Source organism: Mytilus trossulus, chromosome 9, assembly GCF_036588685.1.
Source record: "Mytilus trossulus isolate FHL-02 chromosome 9, PNRI_Mtr1.1.1.hap1, whole genome shotgun sequence".
Classification (NCBI taxonomy): Eukaryota; Metazoa; Mollusca; class Bivalvia; order Mytilida; family Mytilidae; genus Mytilus; species Mytilus trossulus.
This window is the reverse complement of record NC_086381.1, coordinates 21,390,484-21,414,706: the sequence shown is the minus strand read 5'-3', so window position 1 is coordinate 21,414,706 and position 24,223 is coordinate 21,390,484. Positions and strand designations below refer to the sequence as shown.

The 24,223-nt window shown below is 32.2% G+C and overlaps 2 protein-coding genes across 3 annotated transcripts in view; both read left to right on the top strand.

Annotated features, from left to right (window-relative positions):
• LOC134685302 (vesicular glutamate transporter 1-like) overlaps nucleotides 1-2,720 on the top strand; it is a 60,164-nt gene extending 57,444 nt beyond the window's left edge. For both annotated transcript variants that reach the window (XM_063544941.1, XM_063544940.1), the window contains one exon: nucleotides 309-2,720. In XM_063544941.1, coding sequence (XP_063401011.1) covers nucleotides 309-743 — 435 coding nt within the window. In that variant the 3' untranslated portion in view covers nucleotides 744-2,720. The remainder of the gene's footprint in view (nucleotides 1-308) is intronic.
• Nucleotides 2,721-21,414: 18,694 nt separating this feature from the next.
• Nucleotides 21,415-23,993, top strand: LOC134685301 (sigma intracellular receptor 2-like). The gene is made up of 3 exons (XM_063544939.1): nucleotides 21,415-21,609; nucleotides 22,923-23,067; nucleotides 23,646-23,993. Exons 1-3 carry the CDS (start codon nucleotides 21,493-21,495, stop codon nucleotides 23,894-23,896), a joined length of 513 nt encoding a protein of 170 aa, XP_063401009.1. The 5' UTR covers nucleotides 21,415-21,492; the 3' UTR covers nucleotides 23,897-23,993.
• The last annotated feature ends 230 nt before the right edge of the window (nucleotides 23,994-24,223 follow it).

Genomic DNA, 24,223 nt, shown 5'->3' with positions numbered 1-24,223 from the left:
ATGTTTAAAACTTTGGTTTTACTAAAAATAAATGAAAATCAAATCATTCAAACAACGACTGTTTGCGACAGATTTCTTATAAACAGTTCTGTTTATTGCTACACGTGTAGTCGATTTTGATTCAGCAATAGAACACTATCAATCAATTATCAGTCTAGTGAATCAAATGCTTTCGTTGATTTTTGTCGTTAGTAATGTTACGACGTTTGAGAAAGTTCCAAAGACTGAATATTATATTCAGACATTGTTTACATATTTGTTCCATCAGCAAGCTAGTATCTTACAAAATGATATGATTGTAATTTCAGACTGCAGATGAGTGGCAGAATGTCTTCATTATAGCCAGCGTGGTTCATTTTCTTGGAATAACATTCTATGGAATATTTGCATCCGGGGAACAACAACACTGGGCAGAACCACATGGGGAAGATACATGGAGACCAGAAGATACACTTAAACCAGATACAACTGGAAAGTTCTTGTCTTACGGTGCGTTCCAAGAACAAACATCTGATTACAAAGGACCAAACAATGGAGTTATAGCAATGAATGGAAACGTTGGAAATGGGCACACAGGCTTCAATTCATCAAATAATTCAAAAGGACCACGTGATCGAAATGACGATACATCACAGTCCTCGTTTGGACAATATTCATTCGATGGACCAATGTATGAAACGAAGGAAGAATTAGTACAAGTTCAATCTAGGGACAGATATTTAAGTGAGGATCGTGATTTATGAAAAAAACTTCTCTTAGGAATATTACGGAATTTTAAAACAAAACATTTCACGTTTTCTCTGATAGTTTATTATTATTATCATTATTATTAACAACGATGCTTGCTATGTATTGTTTATGTTCAATCTAAATGTTTCAATGTTTTAAACACTCTTAGTTATAATTGTTTCCGAGTATATATAATTTTAACACTCTAGAATACAGTAAAGATCGCACGGAAGTTAGATATAAGGAAAGTTCATAAAACTTGTTACGACCATCAGAGACAATAGGAAATAGAGTTAGGCTACATTGTTTTTGATAGCAGAGGGGCATTGGGTTTTATGATATGTGCGTCCGTTCGTTTGTTCGTTCGTTAGTCCCTCCTGCTTCAGGTGAAAGTTTTTGGTCAAGGTAGTTTTTAATGAAGTTGAAGTCCAATCAACTTGAAACTTAGTATTCATATTACTTATGATGTGATCTTTCTAATGTTAATGCAACATTTGGGTTTTGACCTGGATTTCACGGTCCACTGAACATAGAAAATAATAGTTCGAGTGGGGCATCCGTGTACTATGGACACACTCTTGTGATAATGAGTATCAAGAAAAGAAATGTAAGTTAACCATAAATACTATTAACACCAAAAAATTGTAGTCAGTTAAAGTACATAAAAATTATCTTAATTTTGCAAAAATAGAAAAAAAAACATACTGAACCTACACACCTGGGTTTGATAAAAAAAAAAACTTTTGACTTTCTGAGAAACTTGACAATAGACACAACTTTTTCAGACATAAAATAATTCGGTCGTTGCTTCCATTTTGTCACTTCTAGTAATAGCTTACTTTTTGGTAAAATAGCATCACAACAATTACTGTAAACCAACTTATTTTCGCGTTTAACCCTTTCTAGTAATCTTCGCTTCTATTAGATTTCGTGGATTTCTAATTTAATTCAAGTAGTTACATAAAAAAAGATCTAAGTTTTACGTATTCGCAACAATGTATATTCGCGTTATTTTTCTACTCGCGAAAGTCGCGAAAATAAATCACTCGCAAACATAGGTTGGTTTACAGTTAGGTGACATTTATGTGTATCAAATCTCGTTAATTTTGTTGGTCTAGATGTAAGTAGGCCTAGTAGTTTGTTTAACGATGTCATTTTATAGATTGACCAAGATGAGCTTACCTGCGGTTGCATGTTCAAGATTATATGACCGGTGTTTGTTTTTTTATTGTAGTAAGTGGAGATTAAGAATGGTTATGCCAGAAACGAGTGTTCACATCTAGAACTGTTTATGTGTTCCACTCTAAAACTCTCTAGGTGTTCAATCTAGAAGTCTTTAGGTGTTCTAACTTAATTATTTTGGAGACGAGATATTTTTCTTGTAATGTGTCTTCGTTTGTTATTTACAATGTATATTGTTATGTTTACAATTGTTTAAGTATTATAAAGTATTGTTCTTCGCGAAATGTAATAACTTGCTATAATCATGCTCGAATTATACAATTGTTATAGTTTTGTTAATTCTTGGAAATGCTTTTCTGTAATTTTTCTTCTTATTCTTGTTGACGTTTGATATGATATTCTAGTCATGTTTATTTATTATTGTTTCGGGTACTTAGTAGTTTTTTATCATTGTTACTGTTTTGTTAAATGTAAATAAATATACATAATGAAATATATCATATACAGTTTATCTACACAATTCGTATGGTTTACGTTTAAATGGAATGGAGTACATCAAATTATCTGATATCATACTAATATCGAATAGTGGATTTTTTTCATAGAAGAAAACATTCTTAAAAAATTTCGTTGGTTGGCATTTTTTATATTGGGTAATTTTGCGTTGTGAACATACTAACTAAATATTAGAAATTTTTCGTCAATACATGCATAACTTATAATACGCCAATTAAAAGGTATTTACTATATTTACCCGTATCGTATTGAGAAATGTAGAATTATGCAAATAAATCTTTTACAAATCTGAAGTCTTTTAACTTTTTAACAAGCAATCATTATTTCTTGTCTCCCGTGCAACAGTAGAAAGTTCTTAATATACCTTTGTAAAATCACAAAGATTATTTGATATCTATTTAATTGACATGAAATTCAAAAGAACAACTATGATATTCAGTTTATAGTTTTCTTCAAGGTATCAAGATATCACAGTTTTGCATTTTGGCCACGGTGGATTTTTTAAATATGAAAGTTATTGTGCAATCAAATTCCTGTTTAGACAGCTGAGTACTAATTTGGCTTTCAAAGGTGGATTATAAGAGAGAGAGAGAGAGAGAGAGAGAACATAATGCCATTCTTAAGTCAACTAAAATGTCGGCATAGCACTGTACTCAACTGAAATAATCATTAATATAATATATGAAAAGAACGAAAAAAAAGACTTGATGAAAATGCTTGAAAATAAACAAATTAATTATCCCAAAAAAATCATTTCAATTCATTTCAATATAAGAAAACTGCTAATATTTACATTGCGCTTTTCTAAAACCAATTCAGAAATGGTTTAAACTATATTTCTGAACAAAGTCAGTACAAAAACATATTTATTACTACTGTTTTGATATTAATTGAAAACTCCCAGTGAAACAACCATGGAATCTAGTGACAAGATGACACTACTTGTATACAAAATATGATAAAAGACATGTAAGTATTCGTCTAATAAGGTCCGCTGGGAGCTCATTAAATTCACATCAAAATGTGAGCTATGATATATAGAATTCACAAGAGCATTGTAAAGATCATTGTTCGGTCATATCTAAAAGGAATTATAAGTAGTGCTATACGTCAATTTTCACAAAGTAATCTGTATTTTATTATATGAGTATTAATTTGAAAAAAAGTGGGGAATTAGCATGCAAGCTGAAACCTATTTTCTATATAAGAGTAGTTGATGATGTAGAAGTTTACACCAAGGAGGTTGTATGAGACAACATTGTTTAAACTAATGGAACAAGTTCATAAAAACTTGTTTAATAAACAGAATAATCTTCAATAAATGGATTTTTGGTTGGTAAATAAACATGAAACAGACATTTTTATTTCTGTGTTATTTGGTCTCTTGTGGAGAGTTGTCTCATTTGCAATCATACCACATCTTCTGTTTATAATTACCATGACAACCACTTAAAACATCAGAATGAATTAAACCGAGTTAACCAAATTCTAAACAACAAAAGACTGCAAGAGAAATAAAAATATTACTAAAGAGAAAAGTTTGCCACATCTTATTACAGATAGTAGTATATTTTCATCTTATTTCCTCTGTACATGTTTCTAAAACATTTATTTCCCCGATGGTGCTGACATGAATTATCATTGATATGGTTATATTTATAAATTAACTGTAAACAAAATTTATAATTTTTTGAAATACTAAGGCTTTTCTACCTCAGGCATAGATTACCTTAGCTGTATTTGGCAACACTTTTGGGTGTTTTGGTCCTCAATGCTCTTCAACTTCGTACTTTATTTGACCTTTTTAACTTTTTTGGATTTGAGCGTCACTGATGAGTCTTAATGTAGACGAAACGCGCGTCTGGCGTATATACAAAATTTAGTCCTGGTACATGTATCTATGACGAGTTTATATACTATACAGCTGAACTAATTTTTGTGATGGCAAGGTACTAAACTTTTGGTTTTCGAGAATATAATTTTTCACATTTTGCTTATGTTTTCGGTTAGCGTTACGCGAAAATTAAGTTTCAGTTTTGTACACAATTATTTCCTTCATTTTATGAGTCAGCATATATCAGTTTCTATCATGTCTTGTTTACAGTTGTTACCATATTTATTTACAAAAAATCTCCTAAAGAAAATCAATTAATTGCGTTAAGCCCCCGTCATACTAGACCACGATCGCACAACGCTCACGGCCGTAATCTAAAATGTAAATTTTCACGCTTTTTCAACGATCTCGCTACGATTATAAATACCACGTTCTATAGTCGGAGAGACAGCGCTACCATCTCACAGCGTCGTTACTACAACATGACTTCGACCTTCGCGTACCCACCGCGACCCAAATACGATTCTACTACGACTATACCACGTTTATGGCATACGATACAGTTACAGGGGAGGTCATGACGTTGCTAACGTAAATTGTTATTTTCGCGACGTCAAACTATGACTTATATCGGGAAAAGATTCAGTTTTCGACTGATTTTTATCATTCGAACGTATTTAACTTAAAAACGAGTTCATGGACCCCTCTTTTTTAAAATGCAATTTGGTTTGATTACTCGAGAAGATTAAGTGTGCCAATTTTCATGAAAACGTTAATTAGTGTATTTTTTTTAAATTTGATACATTTGTAAATACACAGCAAAAAATTATGCTTTTTTCTACATTCATTCATATTTGATAAATATGAGTTATTTCTGAATAAAAAATGTATAACTTTTTGGATACTTTTAAAACACATAAATTACAAATTATTTTACAAAAAAACAATTGTGTTTATCTTTTAAAACAAAAAAGTTATGTCTTTCTTTCGAAATGGAAAATGTGGAAATTATTATCAAAAATCTAATAAAATACGGGATCCAAACTGTATCGTATGCCCTTAAGGTTCATCATAAGGAATTGAAAAATATGGCCGTGTTTACGCCTCAAAAATTACTATGAGTACAGACAAACTGGTACATCCAGGAAAGTTTTAAGGCATGGCAGGAACTAGATATATAAAAGTTATATGAAGTCTACGTTTCAGAAAATTAAAAACTTACCTGCATTTTGATGTGCATTTTTTTCCAGTCTGCAGAAGATAGCAAAATAAACAAACACCCGAGTTTCATTTGATACGGTCCACTCAGTTACACAGTTTAAACCTGTTAAATCACCTATTGTCTACAGGTGTCTATTGTCCATCTATTGTCCATTTAAATCAATACTACTCACAACATTGATTATATGAGGGGAGCTTCTCAATCGTTTTCACTACTTAGTTAATTTTTGCACCTTCTGCAGGAACGAAAAAAAATGGAGAGCAAAATCTAGGAAAGTTTATAATTTTCTGAAACATAAATTGCATTTAAAATTTATATATCTAGTTCCTGCCATCCCTCAAAACTGTTCGAGGTCTATAGGTTAGTCTGTGCTCAGAGTAAAATTTGAGGTGTAAATACGGCCATTTTAGCCAAAAGGTTATGATGAACCTTAAGACCATAGTTGGATATTGTCGTCCCTATCACGCTCTTCTTACGACCTTACTACGTTCATAAAACGACCATTTCGAGTTCTAGTCATGCTCATTGTGATTGACACATAAAATGTATAGAAACGTTACGCACGATGTTCGTACCTCATTGGAAAATCGGTGTAGTTGGCAAGACGCAAGTCCAAAATATATAGTGATATCATATCCATCGCTATTGTACGTATTTAAAAAAAAAATGTTTTGAAAATAAAAACGAAAAAAAAAATGTTGAAACTATGTTGTATGCTGTATACGACAAGCTTCATTTGAAAAAAAATATGTTTAGGCTGCCCCGCGTAACAGATTTCATTTATTGTTACCACTAAAGTATGATTTTCGTCTTAACTATTTGATATTTTGAAAAACGCTTTTTTCCATTATTTAACAGAAAGGTTCCTTGCGTCTTTTATGCATTTTATTTAATGACGTTAATCCCAAAAAAAATATCTTACATGGAAAAAGCTTTAAGTTAGTGTTTTTATTTACTTCATCAATGTTAAATTGCCTAATTTTATGATTTTAAAGACTATTTTCCTGAAAAATGATATGGTAATTTATGAGCGATTTTTCAAAGGCTATAGATCTACAAGGTTGTCGCCACGGGGAGTAATTTCCTATTATTGGATATACGGGGATGTGCCAAAAATATGGGTCATAATTTTGCGAGATTTTATATAAAAAATCCTTTTTTATGACATCCTATATTAAAATGCATTTACGTTTGATAACTGTATATTGATTTGGGGTATGATCTTTATACCATATATAAATATGCTATTGAGAATGTCAATTCATATATAAAAATTTATGGTCTAGGTAGTAGCTGGTATATTTATGAATTATGAGTGATGATGAGTTAGTGCTTATATAAGCATGGGTCATATTTTAAATATTGTATATAAGTATAGGTCATTCTTTCTTAAATATTTATATAACTATAGGTACTGAATTTCAGTGAATGTTATATTAAAATGGGTACGTTTTTTTAGGCAAAAATGACACACCCCTACCAAAAAAATATTGAGGTTACCCCCCCCCCCCCCCCCCCCCCCCCTTTCCGTGGTTGTCGCACCGCCATTTTTTGAAGTAAAAACGAACTCAACTCCAAAATTAACTCAATTGTTTGCTTAAAGTGTTCTTATAGTTGTAGAATTTTATTATTTTTTTAAATGTTATCATTAGTTTTCTTAATTTTTCAGAAATTTAAAATACATCAATTTGCAATAAGCAGTTAAAAAGCATCGTCGATTTTGCGGAGTCTTACAAGAATGTCGCACTTGCTTAAAAACAACGTTTCAGTTACGAAATAATATAATATGAATATTTGTCATATTTAAATACTATGAGTTGATAATTGTATTAATTGTATTAATAGATGTAACTTTGGCAGACACCCTATAAACTTTTATTTACAGAAGTAAAGATGTCTGTAGCAAACAGAATTAAACCTAAAATCGCGACGTTGTGTTACGCTTACATGTATGAACATCGCGCGTAAAGTCTAAAAGCTCTCCATTATTAGTTTAAAGTACCTTATGCAATTGAAAGTTACCATGGAAACACAAGACCATGCATGTTGAAGGCAGAACTTTGACCTATAATGATTTACTTTTATAATTTACTTTGATGGAGAGTTGTCTCATTGGCACTCATACCACATCTTTCTATATCTATGTACATTTAGTACTGCTACAATCATTATAACACAGGTACAGATAGAATAATAGGTAGTTGAGTTTTTTATACTGACTATATCATGTGGAATATCTAGACGAGCCCGATAGGGCGAGTTAAGATATTCAACATGATATAGTCAGTATCAAAAACTCAACTACCTATTATTATGTTTATCGATAATTATGACGTCACGCAATGTATTGCCTAATATTTTCAGTGATACAGCCAGTACAGTACGTTGATACTCGAAAATATTAGGCAGTAAGATCAAATGGAAAATATACAAATTACCGATAAAAAATATTAACGACCAGGCCATAACATTGTTATTGAGAGTTCGAAAAAGAAGAATTAGATGAAATTTTAGACGGCGTACAGAAGGTCTTGTTTTGTTCGTCCTTGATTATCAACCGAGAGGAGACTCATGTTTAGTCATTGTGATCAGTTGATGAAAGAGTTACGAATCGAGGATGAACTTTCCTTCTTTAATTTATTTTAGAATGCCACCAGACATTTACAATGAACTTCTTAACAGAGTTGGTCAAATAATCAAAAACACAGATTTTCTATTTAGAAGAGCCCGGTCACCTTGTCTTCAACTTGCCATCCCTTTAAAACATGTATCTTTTAGTGACAAGAATAAACCTTGTAGTATGACTTAAAAGTCGCTTGGGGTACTATAAACCCGTGGTTTGCCGAACGTTGTTGATGAGAGAGACCACAGTGCGATCGTGGCCTAGTGTGACGGGGGTATTAACTAGAGCGTGCCCTTCAAAGTAAATTGCTAGTACAAATCAGAACACAAATAAATCTGCGACAGGAAAATAGACTCGAAGAGATATATAAAATTGCTCAACGAGTTTACAACGATGGATAAAAATAAGGAATATAACTCTTTTTTCATTCATTGTTATTATACTCATTCCTCTCCTCTGATTTTGAATTTAAAACTATTTACTAGTAACTGTCCTACCACCAGACATCGCGTGAATTTACGCCATCAAATATTCTATGATTTGCATATAAGCAATCAGAAGAAAAAAACAGCTAGGTCTGACCCATTTAGTCCATCAGCTGGTAGGGCAAAAATTCAGTTCTGTGTTACACCCCAGGGTACCGCATTTTTTTTGTATAAATATAAAGAGTAATATCTGAAGAATATTTTAAGAGGTGTTAGACTTTTGAAAAAGTGTCCAAAAGGGGTTAAAAGGGGACTTATTTCAGGGTATATCAAAAATTTTGTTTTGCACACTATTACAGAAAAAGGTAAAAATAATCAAGTATTAAGTACTTTACTTTTTATTAAATGGAACACATCATATCTTATTAAAACGCAGGCTAGTTTTTAATTATTTTATAAATCGTACAGGACCAAGAAAAAAAAGGGGGAGGGTCAATTTCCATAAATCATGATTTTGAATGAAAAGAAGCATACGTACTAATTTTCTTGATAAAATGTATAATGTTTCACATTGAAACATACAGCATAAAGTATATAAAGGCTGTTGAAGAAAAAAAATTAAAAGATAAGAAACAAAAACAACGATAATCAACGACAAACACAAACATAAGCAACCAGAAATGCACTATTCTGTCACAAATTTATACATCACACTCATGAATTAACTCACATATTAAAACACACAAAACTCTCAGGGTTTCTAAGTTTCTTTTTTTTTTCTTTTTTAATTTAACAACCGCATCACCACATGTTAAGGTCACACAGAAGGTCAATCGATAGAATCATCATCAGTTTGGTCACCTGCATCTACCGAATTATCATCTTTTCCATCATCTTCGTCGTCATCGTTAGCAATATCAACGATTTGATAATGCTTATATCTACAAGCTTTCGAGCATTAACATGCAGCTATCTGTTCAGGATAAACCTTGTTGAACACATGAACATCTTTTTTTTTGGCAAAACCAGCTTTACACGAACAGCACATCAGAATTACCAAAGCATCTAACGCTGGTGGTTGGTCTAGCAAATTGATACTGATCATAGAGCTCTAAACAATCCAATCATAGTTGTTTGGCAGCAGACCAGTGTTGTGTTTAAGAGCAGATTTCCAAATCTTCGTCTGAAAGTTGGCTTGTTTAATGTGCTTTAAAATTGCATCATTTGCATTACAAAACGTTCTGATCTTTATTTATCGATATTTTTAATTTCGTAGCCATATATAGAACACGAAAACCTCTCGAGTGTTTTGACAACTTTTCGCCAACCTCTTCCAAGGTTTCACCAAGATGGATTAGACCTTCTGAAAACTCCACATAACGTGTCAAAAAGCCGAATGCCTTGCCTCTTTTCTTTACCAGACAAAACACTTACTGAATCACAACCTGTATTGGCGCGAAATCCTGGCAGTTTTATACAAATATTCTCACCAAGTTTGCACACATTGATTGTACATTTAATAATCTGCATTTGGAGGATGTATATGTCAGACTTACAATGTTAGAATTGATATACAACTGTAAAAATAGTAAGCCAACACTTCCACAACAGTGTCAGAAGGTTTAATAACAATGGAGTCGTAACCTTTGTCAGCTGCATGTTTTTTGCATTTTATTAACAAACATTTTTGTATCGGCTTCTTCCTGTTTGATAATAAGCATAAACCATTTTACGCTATTTCATTTTCAACATGTATTTTGTGGCACATACTTCCATGTGATACAAATAAATCAATACATTCAAGTGTAAATCTATAGGATTCTTTACTCTTTTAAAACAAAAGAATTCAACAAAAGCAACTTTGTTTCCCCCAACTAACAAAAATTTCTTCCATTCCCAAGAACACGATTGTGACTGATGGTTTAGAACTTATCGTAATGATTTGCCCTCCCAAGGACCTGCCGTTCTAATTTCGTTATGAATATTGTCCGATACTATTCAGTGACAAAATCAATGCGGGACCACTTTTTGAAACTAAAAGGATGGTTTTTAAAATGACAATTGCCAAATCGAAAAAAGTGTTTGGTATCCTAGTAATTGTTTGAAAAACTGCAATGTCATCAAATATCCACATGCTTTCCTAAGGAATGAGCCTTATCAAAAAGACCACTCAGGACAGGTTTTAATTTTTCATTACATGTGTACAATCAATGTTTGCAAGAGAAATTAGAAGAGGACATTGGAAGAGGACCTAAATCAAACTGGAGAACCTATCGCATAACCAACTATCTTGTCTGGGCTATGACAAGCAGGCGACATTTTTTTCATCTGCTCTCAATGTTTTGTTGTTCTTATAAGCCGTTAACTGCTTGCCTTTTATTTCCTTTTTTTTTTAAATGTAAGCAATGATTTTCTTTTGAGTGTTTTGAAGATATCGGTTGACATTTGAATAAGCCGTTCCGTAATGAAAATTTCTGAAGCAAATTTTCCCTTTTCATACGCGTTAAGAAGGTCGCACATTAATTCCGAAGAAGCAACAGAACCCGAGAACAAGCCATTTTACTACTCAGATGTTATAATGGAATTGGCCAGCTCTGTATGAAACAATTTCAAAACATCTGATTCGTCTCGCTTCATTCGAGTTTTTCTAAGTTATTTTGGGGCGGATGTTTCAGGGTAAACCATTCCTACCAAGTCTCGACATTTTAATGATATTGAAGCTCTTTCATGTGCATTTAGCAACCAACGTTTATCAGAATCCTTATTTAAACTGAAACCAACAAAGCCATTTTTTTTTTATCTCTAAGAAACCTTAGAGAGTAAAGGGCATACGATACAGTTACAGGGAAGGTAATGACGTTGCAAACGTAATTTGTTATTTTCGCGACGTCAAACTGTGACATATCGGGAAAAGTTGCATTTTTCGACTGATTTTTATCATTCAAACTGATTTACTAGTAATTTGAAAACGAGTTCATGGACCCCTATTTTACAAAACGGCATTTGGTTTCATTTTGCAGGGAGATTATGTGACCCAAATTTTATATTTTTTTTAATTGTGATAAACATGCAGTAAAAAATTACGTTTTTACCTCAATTCATGAACATTTGATAAATATGAGTCATTTCTGAATAAAAAAAAATGCATATTTTTTAAAGATATTTATAAAATACAGAAATTACCGATTATTTAACAAAAAACAATTTGTTTTTACTTTTGTGTGTGTCTTTCTTTCGAAAAAGAAATTACGGCCACAAATCTGAATTTCGAGCAAATATACAAAATTTCGACCTCATTTTACGCAAAAAGTAACACATGAAGGTATATTTTTTATTACATATTTGATTTAATCAGGTAAAAATAGCCTATATGCAAATTTTCATGAACTTGTAAATACAGGATCAAAACTGTATCGTATGCCCTTATTAAGTCAATCACTTCATAGCTTCAACACAAAATGTTATCAAGCACACCTTTATTGAGTTCGATAGAGCGCACCTTTTCTGAACGCTAACAAAATCAACTTAATTTGTATTTTTTTCATAAATATTTCGTTACACATTCACTTTATAAAATAATTTGTCTCACAAAAACAGCATAAATCGACAATTAAATGTTTGTTTTCAGTTGCAAATTGATAAAGCTTATGTGTTAATACATTGTACATGTTGTATACTGAATCAAAGACGGTAATTTGATGATTTCCGGTATTTCACGAGTATGTCCACGTACATATACTTTATTAAATAATTCATATTTTAGACGATATATAAATACTGCAAACGATTTAAACATTGCATAATGATTAATTCTCAAGTTTAATTAGCTAAAACGGGTAATTGTATAACGAATTTCTTTATGAAAGGTGAAAATATGCCTTAATTTGAACCCAAAAAATCGGATTGTTTGTAATGAAAAAAACATTTCATTTTAAACAAAAAATCTTCCGAGTTACATTTAATATGATAAGTTTTGTATCTCTTTTAGTTGTTTAAACCTATACTTTATTTTTTTTTAATCGCTTTATATTAAAACAATTAATTACAAATTACTTAGTCATGATTGCTAAATGAGGGGACCATTGGAAGGGACGTTTTTAATCCTCTTTTGGACACTTTTTTTTTAGTCTAACACCTTGTATTTTATCAATAAGATAATGAAGTTGAATTCTATCCAAAAAAATCGCGGTACCCTGGGGTGTAACACAAACTCCTTAACTAGCGCGCTTTTGAGAACTAGCTGATGGACTAATTATCTAAACGGTGGCATTTAAACATAAATATGTGATCTAAATTTTGTGTTGCGTGCCCTGAATCTCAAAAGGAGGATTAAAAGTACTGTGTTACTTTAATGTTATACGTTAATTCATTTTCAATTTCCGATTTTGTCTGAAACAGAATAATCAAACCATTCCGGTTTGATAACACTTTCGCACGAACTTTGTTTTTAAACATGAAAATTAACTTTGATATCATAAAAATGTTATAAATAGCCTCCCTTATTAAAAGGCAAATTGTACTGATGATAGTAAAAATTACACTTAATTGTTCTTTTGAATTCAGATGATGTCGTTAAATTTATAAATGTATTTTATGTCAATAACAAAATATCAAAACAATAATGATACGATTTTTATCTTTTGTATAGAAATAAAAACAGGCTTTTTGTCTTTGACTTCTCTTATATGTTGTAGAATTCAATCAATCTTTTAAACAGATAGATACTTTCTGAAAGCCGGCAACTGTCAGACCTTTGTACATTGTTTCTGTATGTTTACTGCTACCCTGTTGTAAAGAAATCAACAATAACAACCAAATTGGTGGTAATTACCAAAGGCAGAATACAGAGGAAATCAACTAAACAACTAAGTTGTCGGTAATTATCAAAGGTAGAATACAGAGGAAATCAACTAAACAACTAAGTTGTCGATAATTACCAAAGGTAGAATACAGAGGAAATCAACTAAACAACTAAGTTGTCGGTAATTATCAAAGGTAGAATACAGAGGAAATCAACTAAACAACTAAGTTGTCGGTAATTATTACCAAAGGTAGAATACAGAGGAAATCAACTAAACAACTAAGTTGTCGGTAATTATTACCAAAGGTAGAATACAGAGGAAATCAACTAAACAACTAAGTTGTCGGTAATTACCAAAGGTAGAATACAGAGGAAATCAACAAAACAACTAAGTTGTCGGTAATTACCAAAGGTAGAATACAGAGGAAATCAACTAAACAACTAAGTTGTCGGTAATTATCAAAGGTAGAATACAGAGGAAATCAACTAAACAACTAAGTTGTCGGTAATTATCAAAGGTAGAATACAGAGGAAATCAACTAAACAACTAAGTTGTCGGTAATTATCAAAGGTAGAATACAGAGGAAATCAACTAAACAACTATAAGTTGTCGGTAATTATCAAAGGTAGAATACAGAGGAAATCAACTAAACAACTAAGTTGTCGGTAATTACCAACGGTAGAATACAGAGACAATCAACTAAACAACTAAGTTGTCGGTAATTATCAAAGGTAGAATACAGAGGAAATCAACTAAACAACTAAGTTGTCAGTTATTACCAAAGGTAGAATACAGAGGAAATCAACTAAACAACTAAGTTGTCGGTAATTATCAAGACAGAATATAGGTAATATCAACGACAAAAAAAAACATGGCGGTAATTTCCATGATAGAAAATAGCGAAAAAAACATCAAAAGTCAGAGAAGGAATTCGAATATTGTAAGACGAACAATAATCTACAAAACTTAGAATATGTTATAAAAGTGTTCCCATTTGAAGAGTATGTTATAAAAGTTTTCCCATTTGAAGATTCAGACCGAATCAAATATGCTCATCATTGTTGCTGTTGCATACATTTAGTCTAAATTACAAACCAGTATATATAATAAACGCTCTTTTGAATCGGCTGTGACAGATCACTTTTTAATTGTTGAAATACTTTCAGTGATTATTTTGATTTCAATTAAGTCATAGGCAGTGTTGGTTTTGCTATTTGAAGGTTGTTCATAAGACATTGTTATCATTTTATGATTTTCCATTTGCTATACAAATTATACCTTCAATCTGAATGTCGTGCAACAGCCGCTTTCGAATTTAATAAAGCGTAACAAGATGTTTACATACAAATGCCTACAGGGGCGGGAATTTCTCGCTACATTGAAGACCTGTTGGTGACCTGCTGCTGTTGTGTTTTTTTCTATGGTCGGGTTGTTGTCTCTTTGACACATTCCCCATTTCCATTCTCAATTTTAAATGTGTTGATTGTTAACACTGTAGTTAACACATAGTTTAATTAAATGTTTTTCAAAACCATGTATAGATTTTAAAGATTAGACCTTTGGTTATCCCGTTTTAATGGTTTTACACTAGTATTTTTGGGGGGACCTCTATAGCTTGCTGTTCGGTGTGAGCTAATACTCCGTGTTGAGGACCGTACCTAGACCTATAATTGTTTACTTTTTTAAATTGCGACTTGGATGGCAAGTTGTCTAATTGACACGCATACCAAATCTTCATATAAATGTATTTATATGCAACAGCCTTTCATTTTCTCGTAGTGGACTTGTACTTGGAAGAAACAGACGCCTGATCATTTAACACGTCATTTGGTTTTTTTATTAGTTTTTCTGAAAGAAGACAATGTATCCGTACATTATTAATGAATTTCTTCCTTTTATAGCTTTATCTTAGTGATCTAAAGGTGTTATGTTATGCTCTATTCCTACTATATCTTTAAGAAGTTATCGATCGTCTGTATTTTTGTTTCATCTAGACATGCGATGCTGTTACACCTTTCAAGGCTAGAATAATTCGAAATAAATAGATGAATTAGACAAGTATACTACTAGGATAATATGTTGGCTGCTAATTTTATATTTTAAAGAAATTGGATTTATATATAGATATGAAGAATATCTCCACCATTTACATTTTTATATCTTATGCAAGAACATATGTGGGGTATAAAAATTACCTCAAATTCGAGAGTTCCAAGGGTAGACCAGAGTTATATAGGTGTTCTCTTCAAGGGACATATCCTGTTAGGCAGTAAATCCTTGCTTAAGTGGGTGTCTGACTGTGCTGTATGTATAAATACACAGACATTTACAGTCAATAAAGTCGATACCTATCATTTACAGAAAATCAAACTCTTCATCCCAGTTGAAATACTTTCGATCCTACATTTTGCACTTATTTGTAAGATACTCCGGTCATTAATCAACTTGAAATACATGCCACTAGACGAAAACAAACATCAATAAATTAAATTTAACAATCTGCGATTTTACAAAGTTTGAAGAGCCATACATTTCGTGTATCCAAAGCGCTTTTCTGGACAAGCATTATGGGACTATATGACCAAAGAAGACATACTGTGGATTAATTTTTATTAGTTGGCTACCCATTTTTCGAGGGTTTCGTGGGTCTAGGAGAACCACGAATTCAAATCGACGAATTGCAAATTTTCAATAGGCGTTGTATGCACAGATTGGTTAAAAAACAAAGTCCAGTATCAACGAAAATACTAGTTTTCCAAAATCCACGAAAATTTGTACCCACGAAAATAAATGAATTCACAGTATGTATATATGGTTCATCCATATATCATCCATATATATATGTGATATTATAGGATCCTTTACTATAGATTATTGATCTGATCTGTAACAATAACATCTCCATGCTTAATATCATATACTGTAGTACGAAGCTAGATTGAAACTGACGAGGAAAGGTAACACACGGCCACCGAAACTGTATTTTTGTGAAGCCCAGGTGGTCGTGTGGTCTAGCAGGACGGCTGCAGTGCAGGCGATTTGGTGTCAAGATATCTCAGTAGCATGGGTTCGAATCCCTGCGAGGGAAAAACAAAAAAAAATGCGAAAGCAAAATTACAGATCTAACATTTTTGGGTTGATGTTAAGAAGAGTTGTATATATATATATTATATATAGGGCTACTTTACCAGAGGGAGTTGGTTCAACATCATACATGTATACAATTGCATAAGTCTTTGGCTCAACAACATCAGTTAAGGTTATTTGCTTTTATTTAAATAGAAGATGGTTAATTAGCAACTCGTTTAATTTCAAACATTAACTAACCGTATGGTCAAGATGACACACGAATAGAAGTCATTCAGTAAACTAATGAGAATGTTTAATATGTTCATCCACTTTACTTTGTGTATTGCAATGAACAAGTAACAAAAATATTTTGAATAAAAGGATGAATTAGATGACACATAGTCCTTTGTACTTGGTTAGCTAAAGAGAAAACCAACATTTTTATCTCATTTTTTAGTTATGACATCTACAAAACATTTGCAAAAGCAAAATTACAGATTTAACATTGTTGGGTTGATGTTTAGAATAGTTGTATATATATATTATATATAGGGTTACTTTACCAGAGGGAGATGGTTCAACATCATACATATATACATTGCATAAGTCTTTGGCTCAACAACATCAGTTAAGATCATTTGCTTAAGAAGATGGTTAATTAGCAACTCTTTCAATTTAAAACATTAACTAACCGTATGGTCAAGATGACACGCGAATAGAAGTCATTCAGAAAACTAATGAGAATGTTTAATATGTTCATCCACTTTACTTTGTGTATTGCAATGAACAAGTAACAAACATATTTTGAATAAAAGGATGAATTAGATGACACACAGTCCTTTGTGCTTGGTTAGCTAAAGAGAAAACCAACATTTTTATCTAATTTTTTAGTTATGACATCTAAAACAAAAACAATATACAACATATTTCCAATCATGAGATAAAATTATTAATACCTATGTCATTCGGTCTCTTGGAAATAGTTGTCATATCATCTTATTTTTATATTTACGGTTTTTGGCAAAGAACATTGCACAAGGACTTGTTTAGCGACATTCGTCACAACTCGTCAGATTCCCGATGATTGCCGATTGATTTAGTGGGTCAGATGCAGCTTTACAGTCGATGACGGTCATATCAACCCTCAACGTGATAGATGATACCACTACTTGAGATAACTACATGTATGTAAAATCGGCTAAACGTTTTAATTACGTTATATTGTTAAAAAATATAAAGCTTCTCAATGATCAGAATGAGTGTTTAACAAACTGCTATATATTTCCAACCAATTTTATCTGATAATTTGTCTGGTTCATGTTTTTTGAAATTTTCATATTTTTTTCAAAATAAACATTTTGTCAACATTTTATGGATATTATACGAGTCCATTTGATTTTTAAGTCAATGTGTTGGGTACCACCATAAGAAGCCCATATGCACATTATAAACTCTATAACTTTGGCAATTACCAATGCTCGCCTTGTGAATGTAGATAGAAGTAGATGTAAGATTATAACCAATGAGACAGTAACCCAACTACGCGAATATCCAAAATATAGAAAATAGAATGATGTACTGGTAATCAACTCAGATCAGGTTTTTTTTGGTGATTGTCTTTCTATCAGTAGGCATGTCATTTTACGTTGGAGATGATTTCAAAGTAATGAAATTGGAATTAATAACATACCGATATCACGAAAAATACATTAATATAGACAATCCTTCTCTGAATATCTTACTTTTCTCTGGTGCTCTTACTTTTATAAAATTAATATAAATGTGAGTTGTAATAAATGGAAAATAACATAGCTATATTTAACACAGTATGTTCTTGAGAGGGCTATTAATGTGTTGTTGAATGGAGTTATGACTTATGAAACACGAAAGTAGGCGTCGTCCTTCTGATATTCATTGCTTATTGTTTTTCTGACTTAATGTTTTCATTTTGTTCGTAAACATATACATAATACATCAAATTTACAGCTTCTTGTGTAATAAAATATATCTTTATATATATTCACCATTCATATCTGTCCTCGTTAAAAGGAGCTTGGTCACATTAACGGTACGAACTTATTGCACCGGATGCGCATTTTGACATTTGATATAGACGTAATATCTTGTCAGTGATGTTCGAGGAGAACATGAAAACAAGAATTTGTTCATATAACACGGATGCCCCACTCGCACTATCATTTTATATGTTTAGTGGACCGTGAAATTGGGGTAAAAATTCTAATTTTGCATTTAGATTAGAAAGATCATATCATAGGGAACATGTGTACTAAGTTTCAAGTTGATTGAACTTCAACTTCATCAAAAACTTCCTTGACCAAAAACTTTAACCTGATATTTTCAATCATTTTCTTTGTTCAGTGAACCGTGAAATTTGGGGGGGGGGGGTCAAAACTCTAATTTAGCATTAAATTAGAAAGATCATACCATAGGGTTACTAAATTTCAAGTTGATTATCAAAAACAACATTGGCCACAAACTTTAACCTGAAGCGGGACGGACGGACGAACGAACGGACTCACAGACCAGAAAACATAATGCCCCTCTCCTATCGTAGGTGGGCCTAAAAACAAATGGACTAAGAGTAAAGCCAAAATTGATACCGAGAATCAGAGCTTGCTAAATTCAAAAATATTTCAAGTTCTCAAACAACAAATTTTAATAAAAACATATTAGTATGTTCATGCTTGTACCGAAATATTGGCTATTTAGTGTTGGACTAAAATTTAATTAGTATAAAAAGGTACAACAACATTTGATTGAAAATGGTAGTACATTTTTCAGCCATTAATTGTCAAATGAAATTTTAAAATCTCGGATAAATACTTAAAGTGGGCCGTTTCTGTCAAAGTTAAGATTTAGCCGATTTCCACGAGCCTACAAAAGAATATCATGAATGTAAAATTGATGTTTGAATGAATAATATTCAAATGAGGTCTTACACCCTATTGTTGCAATGACAAAATTATTGAGTCCAGTTCCTCCTTCTGCTTAAGTATATGTCTGCCATTTATAATACCCTGTTAGCTATAAACATTACAATCGTTCAACGACGTATGTCAGCAAAGGGACCAACATACCCCGTGTCTGTGATAATCCCAATCCTTGTTTTGGTTCTTTCAACAACTAAATGGTCAATATAAACAAAGTATAGTCTTTTATCATCCGTACATGTTTTTAATTAATTAATGCTAATTAAATGCCATATGTACTGTCGTTATAGATGAATAAATTCTAAAATGGTATGGGTTTGTTTTCAATTTCACAAGTTACAGTGCTGTTATTAATAACAATGGCAAAGCTTGACTTATTTCTCGTTTTGGCTGTTGAATTTAGTCCTTATTATTTGTATATCTCCTTATATGTCTATATATCTTCGGCTTTTCAAAGTTCCTGCTATTGGTAAATCCAAAAAATGTGTATTCGGAAGACAGGAAAATTGTAACATTTTATTTTCTATTATGCATATGTTCCGGACCATATGAGTATTTGGACCATACGCGTATGGTCATGACCATATGCGTATACTCATATGATCCGACCATACGCGTATGGTCCGACCGTACGCGTATGGTCGGACCATATGAGTATATACTCGTTTGGTTACAAACGGGCCGGACCATATGAGTATTTGGACCATATAGGTATTTTTTTCAATAATATACTTGAGAAAACTTTATAAAATAACAATGATTGCTACATGAAATTGTATTATTTACAATTCAAATAACATTAAATAGTGAAGCCAAAGTTAGTTTTCATCGCTAATTGTATTCTTGCATGGATGCGTAGGGTGACCTTTACATCAACACGGTACCATAGCTTTTCTTGGGTCCTGGATCATTCCGATGTGTCTACGAAGAAAAAGCTCTAGATCTCCAATATCGTAACATCATCATGACGGAAGTACATCATAGCACCAGACAACTTTAAAAAATAAACTAGCGTCCTTGCCGGTGATGTCATTCATTTTTTTTTAAACAAAACACGTAAAGTTTAAAAAATTATGAATATTGCATTGCTAATGCTAATCATATTAAGTTTCAAAAGTAAGCAATTTATTAGACTCTTTATCATGTCGACTTTTACGTAAAACAGTTGACTTCTTGTGTAACAGTTCATTCAAATATTTTTGGAAGTTATCTTCCGAGGTCGACATTTTGCCATGCATTCACTCGTAATAACATATCGGTATTAAATGTCTTAAATGAAAAAATATGTGTTTACTATAGTTTTGACTAGTGATAAAATTTACTGTGTGAAACTGCTTATTTTATTTTGTTAATCTTGTTATTACTAATTTTTAATGAAAAAATTACCTTTGGTAGTGTCTTTTTAATGACGTGACAACTATAGACGGGTTACATAAAGAGGTTAGCATAAATGTACCTGTTAATTACCCCGACCATACGCGTACGGTCCGACCATACGCGTATGGTCGGACCATATGAGTATATACCCATATGGTCATGACCATACGCGTATGGTCCAAATACTCATATGGTCCGGAACACATATATACAGAACGTTTAATCATTCATAAAAATGTAGATTACCCCTACATGAAGCAACAAGAATACATGCATTATATATTAGAAATGTAGCAGAGGTTCATTGGGGTTACTAGGAAAACGGATAGACTTCTGGTATCAGTTATAGAGGATGCATTCAAATAATAGACACCAATTAAGCCTTCATGTACAAGTTGTGTGTTTTCATTATGGAGTGGTCTATATTGTACGTTTGTTTGTCTTAGAATTATATCTCCAACAATGCTTGATATGTGAGTTAGAACTATATCAAAAATCATTTAAGTTTGCATACAAAAAATATAAAACCATAAGATTTGCGTAAAACATAAACAGATGAATCAGTAAAAAGCACAACATATTGGCAGTACAAACTTCTAAAAATAAATTTACAATTTAAAAACAATCCGTACTTTTTGTGATTTCCGGAACTTATTAGCTTACAAAAACCGTCTACGATTAATTATTTATCTTTACTTTCACTTTCATTTTGTTGTTTGTAATTATTTGTACATTGAGGCCTCGTACATTATATGTTACACAATGAAGTTTACATCTATCCTGGATTTTATTTTCCTGATATATTTTATTGTACACATTCCAGTAGCAATTTTTTTCGATTCACAAGCAATTGTCCCTAAATGGATTTACCCTAGAGTGGTAAGTACATTTTAAGTCGTATATATCTGTAACCGTCATCCTCTCTTTTGAACTGTCGATGATACATACAAGTAATTGGAACTTTATTGACTTTATCCTATATTTCTGATAGTTTTCCCAACCTATTCACATGTTTCAAGCTTGAAAATGTGCCTTATTCAAGCGGCACGCCCTATCACATTGTGTATAGGAAGTGCTCTCCTCCCCCTCTCCACGGAGATCTCTAAACAAAAGGTGATAGAAGAAAAGAGTGCACATGACTAATATTCCTCCATGTGCAGACACAGGGAACACACAGTTGTTTCATTTAAGAATTGTTACTGAAATTTAGTATGGATATGCCGGTATCATCCAGAGCACAGGGACTCGGTTAGAGTTAGACGAGATTCAATATGAGTATGGAGAGGTTTCCCTCTGGATCACAAGGACTAGGTTAGCAGATTAAAATTTTGTTAATCAATGTTTTTTTATATTTTTTTTAGTATTTCCTGTCTATTTGTATTACTTTAATAACGTATTTGACGATGTTATCGATATTTCTTTAGTGTGCACTTTACTCTCCATATTTCAGTATACGGATATGGATAGTCAAAGTGCACATTGCTAGAAAACAAAGAAATATCGATGACATCGTCAAATATGTTAATAAAGTAATACAAATAGACAGGAAATACTAAAAAAAATATAATAAAACATTGATTAACAAAATTTTAATCTGCTTACCTAGTCCCTGTGATCCAGAGGGAAACCTCTCCATACTCATATTGAATCTCGTCTAAGTTTGAAACTGCAATTTAAAGTTAACCCGTCTAAACGAAGGGTGGAAATGTGGCTTGCCACTAGCAATAGAGGATGAGTTGTTTGTGGCAGACGTTTTTTTTCTTGCGATTGTCCTCGGTCACTTCAACAGTCTTCGTAATAACTAAAGAGTTGGTACGAGATTTCTTATATATGCAGAGATAGTGGTACTCTATAAAAATGAAAAATGTTATTTTCCTTAGCCCGACATGTGCATGCATCTAGATGACAGTAGCAATGGTAAATATATCCATCCTACACAACCAAACGTCATTCACAATTTAAATTAAGTTTATGATTGATATATTCCAGTTGTCAGACAGCATTTGTGTTCCCCGAATCATGAAAACTTAAAATCTGTATGGATTTTTGTCCATGTAGTAAATTTTATTATCTGAGAAACTGTTACTAGTCTAGGAACTACTGTTCTAAACGGTTAATAGAGAAATGATTACTTAACCCGTTTACAGTTGTCTAAACTGTTATTAATTTATAGTTTGTGAATTTCATTATAGGTGGTAGACCTAATGGATTGGTATTGCCGAGAATTTAAAGACCCGATGATGGTAGAATCGCCAGCCTGGTTCAAGTCCTTTATTTGCTGTGAAATTTTGTTTCAACTGCCATTCTTTTTTGTGGCAGTATATGCATTTTCAAAAGGTATTGTTGTAACTTTTCATTTGAAATCATTTTAGCATTTACGTTTTTTTTTTATTTAATATCTAATTCAGGGAGATTGGTTCAGTCACAAAGTTCCTATGTATAAGTAAGAGCGCATCAACTTCAATACAAAAGTACCGAATTATCAATTTAAAGAAACATTGGCAATGAATAATTTTTAAGTTGTATTATTATCTAGACAAAAAATGTATATGTCAATAAATACAATCTGTTGATTATCCAGTGAAGTGTAACAAGGTGCACCGAGATAAGATAAGAATCTTAATAGATTTTGAAACAAGCTAAATAAAATATATGTGTTGTTAAAGACCAATACCACTATTAGTCGGTATTGGACCTGGAACACTTGGTACGCAGTAGGTAATATCTTTAACTTGAAGAGTTCACCCCTTTCCTTCCTCTGACCATACATATGCACCAGTCAATTGTTACAATGGTTTGATGTTGATATTTCCTCGCCCTGATTTTTTTTTCTCTAATTTTCAAATAATCAATCGCTGTAAAGACTTTAGCGCAATTTAATCATTGTCAACTTCATAATTACCATTTTATTTTAGGTGTAACCCGATGTCCCTGGATACAGAGACCTATGTTGATCTATGCCACTCACACAGCAACAACGACAATATGTATAACCTTCCATTTATTTCTTCATGACTTCAACACATCAAAATACCCAGGACCAACGTCAATGAATGATAGGCTTAAATTGTTTGCTATATACAGTCCGTTTCTATTGATTCCTTTACTTTTGCTTGTAAACTTTGCCTTTCGAGAATTTCCGAAAGAAAAACTAAAACAGAAGTAATATGTTATTGACAACAGTTAAAAGTATCGCTGCATTATGTTTATTTGTGTTATGAAATGTTTATTTATGCATACTGTACGCTTCTCGACGAATACAATGTAATTGCCATCAAAAAAATGTTCTTTTTTTATGTATATTCACTTTCCGATATATACGGTAACCAGTTGCAACTATATCTAAGTGCAGTTTTGCAGATTTGTTAGATATGTTTCCGACTTTGTAGTCGAAATAAGACGAAAAGTTTGGGTTTTGTATTTTTGAATAGCAAACACATTTTTTGAAATTTAAAAATGTATATTGTTGTTTGATTTGTAGTTATAAATGTCC